General features: G+C 36.5%; 1 protein-coding gene across 4 annotated transcripts; it reads left to right on the forward strand.

Annotated features, from left to right (window-relative positions):
• Nucleotides 1–229: 229 nt before the first annotated feature.
• On the forward strand, nucleotides 230–6,966 carry LOC110894383. Of its 4 annotated transcripts, none has more exons than XR_004874555.1 (5): nucleotides 230–470; nucleotides 2,247–2,424; nucleotides 3,015–5,230; nucleotides 5,393–5,706; nucleotides 6,471–6,963. XR_004874555.1 is itself a non-coding variant. In XM_022141609.2 (5 exons), exons 2-4 carry the CDS (start codon nucleotides 2,416–2,418, stop codon nucleotides 5,719–5,721), a joined length of 2,505 nt encoding a protein of 834 aa, XP_021997301.1. In that variant the 5' UTR covers nucleotides 231–470; nucleotides 2,247–2,415; the 3' UTR covers nucleotides 5,722–5,735; nucleotides 6,471–6,605. The 4 variants fall into 4 exon arrangements, 3 of the variants coding, with proteins under 3 accessions (XP_021997301.1, XP_021997299.1, XP_035836744.1); XM_022141609.2 differs by having other exon boundaries at nucleotides 231–470; nucleotides 3,015–5,181; nucleotides 5,393–5,735; nucleotides 6,471–6,605; XM_022141607.2 differs by having other exon boundaries at nucleotides 233–470; nucleotides 3,015–5,181; nucleotides 6,471–6,966.
• The last annotated feature ends 440 nt before the right edge of the window (nucleotides 6,967–7,406 follow it).

Raw genomic sequence — 7,406 nt, forward strand, 5'->3', positions numbered from 1 at the left:
ACTAAGGGCATGTTTGGCTAAGCTTTTTGAAAACAACTTATTTTTGAAAAGTCACTATGGAGTGACTTATACTTTTTGAAAAAGTCACTTTTCCCTCCTCACATACATCCTCATTGCCTAACACTGTTTTAAAGCTTATTTCAAAAAGTCAATAACTTGTTTCAAAAAACTTAGCCAAACATGCCCTAAATAGCCAAAAAAATAACAAAAATAAAAGCCGCTAGAAGGAGCTATTCCAGCTTCTTGCTTTCATTATTCTACTGTATCTTTATTACTATTCAATTAGTTATCAGATCTGGATTCTTTGCTTCTAGCCGTTGCTTGTTGTGCAACACGACGGTGACTTTACCCTTTATTCCGGTCTGAACCAGAAACCCCACTTGGATAATCAACAAATCCCATATCTTGAATCCACTCTCCAACCCAGATGAAGAAGCTTCGAAATGCTTGAAATACGGTGGTGTTACCAAGTAAGTGTTTACTTAGTTTCGTTAATAATTTATGTTAGATCAGTAATGATACACAAAATCTCGAAAGGGTTTTTTGCTAGTTAGGGTTTTTGCTAGATGGGATGAAGTTGTTGCGGATATTAGTTGGAAAACCGGTAGATGTGTGTTAGGTTATTCTAGGGTTGGTAAGTTAGACACATGGAGGCTTGATCTGGCTGCTTTGGAGGGTGAAGTTGAAGCAGTAACTGATGCACACAAGGTGCTCGACGTAATGCCTGTGTTGGGTGTCTGCCTTGACAAGGCCTTTGTTAGGTGTCAAATTGGTATAGGGGGAAATGTGTAAATTAAAAGGGGTTAAGTGTAACGTTTGTTATATCCGGTTCGTTAACAGGATACGTAATGATTTGAGATTAACAAACAAATAAACATATCTAGTAAAATGTCACTCATAGTAGAGCGGCTCCAATCTGTCTTGAAGAAACGTAGTGCGAAATAGTGAAAGGATATCTTGAACAAGTATGCTTTAAAAGGGTTTAGGATTTTTAATGCTCTAAGCTTGAAAGGAGAACTGTAATAGTTAAAAAATGTGTTGGTTTAATCTTGAAGGCTTTTGGTAAAGAAACAACAAATAACAGAAGCTGCCTGCACGATTAGTATCTAAAATCTGCAGTTTAGGGCTCAAGAACTTATGACACGTTGTTTAGATGAAGTAGTCAAGGAGTAATGATTTGAGGGTCAGTGTCAAACATACAACATCGAGTGTTCCTTGAACTAACTTATTTCCTGTTATTAAATCTTATTGATTCAGAGATAGGAAAGTTTATGATTCATTTGTGATTTCCCAAGATTTTAGAGAGATTTATCCCCTGTTGCTTGAGTACAGCCCTAGCATCCTTAAGATTACGATTGGTTTCCTCAATCGAGCCTCAAGCAATATAGTAAACAAACTGGTTTAGTCCATGGCTTGATTCTCCGAGGTTTACTTTTGCGAAAAGATTATCAAGATATATGCAAAATAAAAGGACATTGGCCCAATCTGTCTTGAAGAAACATGAGTCGGGCTTTAACTCGTTGGGCCAGACTTCCTCGTTTACTACTTCATACTTTTGCCTATTAGACCATGTGTAGTGGTTTAGCTCAATAATGCCCCCACCCTTGGGCGTTTTGCGACACGTGGCAGTCCAGTCAACATGGGGCATTATTGGGGGTTATTGCAAAAGTGGCGTAGTGGGAATAATGCCCAATAACGCCCCTTCCAATCATTAAACAATTATTTTTTTTCTAATTAAAAACTTAAATAGCACTGAATTGGGCCTCGATTAATTAAGTTGTCAGACCATGTGGGGGTTAGCTCAATAATGATTGGTGGGTGCAAATGTCTCGCAGCGTTTTTAAAACAACGCGATTGATTTTTTTTTTTTTCAAAAAAAACCGCCCCACTATGGATATGGGGCGTTTTTCGGCTTTTTTTTTTGAATTTTCTTTTTTTACAAAAACCGCCCCACTACGGGTATGGGGCGTTTTTCGGCTTTTTTATGTCAGTTTCAAAGATTATTATATAGTTATGTGGCTAGAAATGGAAAAAAGATCGATGAGGACCTCATTAATTCAATCCACATCATGTGGTTTGGAACATTGAATAAATATTGAAAACGACCATATAACAAGACCTTTTCAAACCAACCTCTTACTCATCAAACTTTATATTTTTCTTTTTCTTTTCAAGTTTTTAAACAATATACACCACCAGTTGTCAACACATATCAAATCGACTATTAAATTTATTCACTTTTGCAGGACACGAATTCTTCGCAACCGGGTCACCTTTAAATAAACGGATCTATCAGAAGACATGGAATTCTGGGTGGTTGCAGCAGCTACTGGTGCTGGTTATTGATTTCTAGCCGTTACTCTGCCCGATTTGTTGCTCATAATCTGATTTTAGTTGGTTTACTCAACTATAATCATGGGAAAGGTGAGAAACCTTGTTGATTTGACCCAGATCTGAACTGTTTTCGTTTGAGCGATGATGAACAGGACCAAAAACATAGATCTAGGGTTTATGTATGAACTAAAACAGACAATAATCATATTTGTATGCTCGGATTATGTTGTAGATCTTGCTTAGGGTATCAATTTGATCTGAGTAACCTGTTTTCGTATGAAGTCGGTAGATCTGAAAGTTTGGACATAGATCTAGGTGGATTTTGTGGGTAAAATTGAACAATAAACAGACCCTTGTGCTCGGAAATCATTATAGATCAAACCCAGATCATCAATTTCATCATCTGATCATGATTGAGTTCAATCTGTAATTTCGTTTGAACTGGTGTTTTCGTTTGTGATGTTATTTCGTTTCAAACTGTTAATTTCGTTTGAAATCATGTTATTTCGTTTGAACTGCTATTCCGTTTGAAACCAGTTATTTCGCATGAAATGTAATTTCGTTTATATGTGTTATTTCGCATGAAAGGTTATTTCACTTGATGGTATTTCGTGTGAATGTAATGTTTATATTGTAAATTTTGTCTAAGTGTTTAACTTGAATGTGTTGTTGTTTTTCAGCCATCAAATGTTCAGTTCGAGCCATTGCACAACATCTGTTGTGTATATGATGAGAATCTTTCAAAGATGGCAAATTTCAAGAGTATTCTGGAATTCATGAAGAGATTACCTATACAAAAAGCTTTAACGAATCAACATCTGGTTTTTCAGTCCCACATTGAACGTTTCTGGGAGAATGCCACATATGACAAAGAAAGTAAAACAATCAATTCTATTGTGAGCATGAACGGCCAAGATAAACCAATAATCATCACAGAGCAGCTTGTACGTGAGGTGATAAACTTTCCGGATGATGAAAATTCTCCGACAAAGTTCCCAGAGAGGATGGTCAAAGGTTGCATGTTGCGGATGGGTTACAATGGTCCACTAAACAAGGCTAACTACTTGAAAGCGTGTTTCCCAAAGCCTTACAAGTTTCTTATTCATTCAGTGTTGCATGCTCTTAGTCACCGAAAAGGAGGTTATGATACAATGCGGGATTATCAGATGAATATGGTGACGGCACTTGTGCTAAACAAGAAGTATAACTTTTCAAAGATTGTGTTCCATTACATGGTAGAAAATATCACTTCGAAAAGCAAGACTTGGGTTTATCCACGATTTGTTCAAATGATACTAGATCATGCTTATCCGGATCTTGAAAGAGATGAAAATAATGATTTGTTGGTTTTAGACCATATGAATAATGGAATGCTGAAACAACTTCCTAAATATCACCCAAGCCATCCAGAGCCATCAACAAAAGCTGAATTCTTTGGGTTTATCAAGGATAAAAATTACGTTGATCCAGATCCAGTTGAACATCAGAAATGGAGAAATGAAAAAGAAATGAAAGAAGCAAGTTATGCTAATGAGTTGAAAATACTTGCAGATTTCAAAGAATCAAGAAATGAATGGTTTCTGAAGGAAGAGAAAAAGAAAAGAAGAAGGAAAGCAACTCCAAAAGTTCAAGTAGAGCAGGGTTCATCTTCTCAGCCAAAGAAAAAGCGTCAAAGAAGAGTTGTTGAGACTATGCTTGTTGATGAATCAGATAAAGAAGATGAAGCTGAAGCTAATGTTGAAGGAGATGTTCGTTTGTCTCCTGAATCTGCAAAGTTTTTGGAATCTCTTAATAAATCTAATGCTGAAAAAGAAAAGGCAGCTGGTGATGAAGAAGGTGATGATGTAGATAAAAGCTCATCAAGCTCGTCTGATGAAGATATTGATGAAACTGAACGTGCGAAGAGAATTAGAGCTGAGATTGAAAAAGAGAAACAACTAAAGAGAAGAGAGGAGAAAGAGGATGATCCATATATTCCATCTCCTGAGCATGTTATTGAATCTCAAACACCTCCATCATCTGGTGGCAGGAAGAAAGCAAGTGCAAGAAATCGAGTCGTTACTCCTAGTGCAGCTAGAAGAAAGTTGATTGTGAAGTTGCCTAAACGTACACCAAAATCAAAACCACCTACACCACCAAAACAGCCCACACCACCACCATCACCATCACCACCACCTGAACCACAACAACAACCATCACCAATCCAATCACCACTTCACCAATCACCTTCAAGACAACCTACACCACAAATTCATTCATCACCACTACATCTTTCACCACTACATCTTTCACCACCACATCAAACACCTATCCAAGAACAACCTGTTGTTACTTCACAACAAATCTTTCAACCACCTGTCCAAACTACACCTGGATCTTCTGGATACAAAACTTTTCCACAAGTTCCGGAGGGTATTACTCTTGAAGAGACTGGAGATTTTGGTATTGCGAATGATGAGCAAGTAAAGAGGTTGGAAATGGAAGAAGTATTGGTTGATAACAAAAGGTTGGTAGACCGTGAGAAGAAATTGGAAAAGCGTGTTAAGTCTGTGGAAGCTGAAAATTCTTCATTGTTAAAGAAAATTGAAGCTAATCAGGCTGAAATTGATATTCTTAAAGTGAAAGTTGCTAAGTTAGAGGAAGAGAAAGCACGCAAAGACGAGCAAAACAAGTATTTTGAACTGAAGAATAAAGAGTTAGAGGCTGCCAAAGCAATGAAAGAGCATGAGATATATATGATGAACAAAGTGTTAGAGAATTTGCTTGGAAAGTCAGTTGAACAGAAGTTTGAAGAAATTAAGATTGAAGAAGTTAGAGCTCGTCGTCAAGAGCCTGAAGTTGAGGAAGGTGAAATCAGGCATACTTACACTATGAATGATATTATCAAGATGACGCGGTATTGATGATCCTAACTTCAAGTTTGACTCTGAAGAAGAGTTGAATGCATTTCACTCTTTCTAAAACAAGTGTAAATCTAAGTACACATGGCAATTTTAATATTTGTACTTGTGAATGAGTCGATTCAGAGTCGTGTATTAACCATTGTAGTTTGATACAGGCGACGACATGGTTCCTTTGTTCCTCGGGGTTACAATCGGCATACTATCAACTATTGTGAGTAATCAGCGGGAAATTGAGCATCTAAATGAGCTACTGGAACAAGCTGAGAATATGGTTAAAGATTTACACAATAAACTTGAAATGAAAGATGGGTTTGATACCACAAATGAGCATGCTACCGAGTCAGACGTGCCTGCGAACTATAGCCCAGAAGCCAAAAATTTTGAGTTAACAAGTGACATTGAAGCAGAGCTTGAGGCCGAGCTTGAGAGGTTAGAAGAAAATGCACAGAGTTCGTGTAGCGTACCGGAGGTAAGTTACTCATAAACGGGTTGAATCAGGTAATATTTTCTCTAAGGGGCAATTTCATATATACCCCTACAAACTTGCAAAATATAATATGTATAAACCCTTATAAAGTAGTTGAAATATTATATATACCCAATTCATTATAAACAATATAATAAATGACAATTTTACCCTTATTTTTCTTAAACTTTGAAATCTCGTATATGATCCTTAACTTCAAATATTATATATTTAGCTTAAATATTATATATGAAGAATACTATTGTTTATGGGAAAAAATAAAAATAAAAATGGGTAAAACTAAATTAAAGCTTAAAATGTGTTAGATAAAACTATGAAGTTAAAAGTTGTGCATATATGAAAATTTGAAGTTAAAAAATAAGGGTAAAATGATTATTTATTAGATTGTTTTTAATAAATTGGGTATATTTGATATTTTAACTATTTTGTAAGGGCATATATGATATTTTTAGTTTTGGTTGGGTATATATATGAAATCTTTCAAGTTTGTAAGGGTATATATGAAATTAATCCTTTCTCTAATGGGTCAAATCAGTATGTTTAAAAAAATTAGCTAAAAAGGAAACAATTAAACTCGTAGAAATGTATGTTTGATGCATAAAACCTCCTAAATAATCTCAAATGTTATTTATTGAAAACTAAAATGTTCTAACAAAAAGCATTCGGGGTCAACCCGTCACGCTCCAAATCGACCCAAACAAGTTACAAGTCAAGTCAGTATAACATGAATCGGTCTTATCTTGCAGAATTACTCAGACTTTGAGGCAGACATAGTTATAGGAGACTTGAACCTAGATACGCTCACATGGCAACTCGATAGCCAATCGGAATCCGACCATGATGACAAATGGGTCAAAAGTGAAAGCACTGGGAAGCCCGACCTCACTCCGAATTACACTGTTTCACCCCTTGATTTGCGGTTACGTCTTCATGAAGTAATCGAGTTAGAACTCAGAGCTCGTATCGAGGAGCTTGAGGCAGTTCTTGAGGGAAAAAGTGGTCAAACTCATCCGGACTCTCCAGAACCGGAAGAAGATAACTCTTTCTGGGACTTTGACCACACAAGAATTGAATCTTCTTCTTCAACTCCTTAATCTGCACAAAAGATCATAAAGTACAGCCATAGAAGCAGAATGTAGAACTGCAAAGATAATGTAGAACTTATATTGTAATCTATTTTTATGAAAAGAATGTATAGAAGAAAAACTTTCTTGTGTTTGTAATATACAGGATTCCACATAATGCTGCACTTATACAAACCTTGTTTAAAAAAAGCGTGCCTAAACGCGGGGTGCCCTCAGACGCAAGTGGCTGTGCTTTGATGAGGTGAGGCGATGGATGTACAAGGGCACATGAGGCGAGAGGTAAAAGCAGCTTGAGGCATAGGCATGAGTTGTATACAAGCAGATTTTGTGGCCACAAGGAGAAATTGGAAGAGAACTGATTTCAACCAAATGGGAGCTTCGTCCATTCACAAAAATAATGGTACAAATGAATGGCAACAAAAAGAAACTACAATGTATCCCAGGAAAAAGAAATAAACACAACCCAAAGCGACACATTTATAAGTAAATTAGTACAAATTGTTACGTTTAGTTATAATGTATAAAAGTAGAAATAATACAAAAGGCAACCTAAGTCGGAGAAGCCCCATCCCAGAATGTCAATTGCCCAAGCCTCAA

The sequence above is a fragment of the Helianthus annuus genome, chromosome 12 (genome assembly GCF_002127325.2).
Source record: "Helianthus annuus cultivar XRQ/B chromosome 12, HanXRQr2.0-SUNRISE, whole genome shotgun sequence".
In the NCBI taxonomy this organism is placed as follows: Eukaryota; Viridiplantae; Streptophyta; class Magnoliopsida; order Asterales; family Asteraceae; genus Helianthus; species Helianthus annuus.

Coding starts and splice junctions, on each gene's coding strand:
- LOC110894383 (XM_022141607.2), top strand. Junction 5,182..5,392: donor AGAGCCTGAAGTTGAGGAAG/GTGAAATCAGGC, acceptor AGTTTGATACAG/GCGACGACATGGTTCCTTTG. Junction 5,707..6,470: donor GTTCGTGTAGCGTACCGGAG/GTAAGTTACTCA, acceptor CTTATCTTGCAG/AATTACTCAGACTTTGAGGC.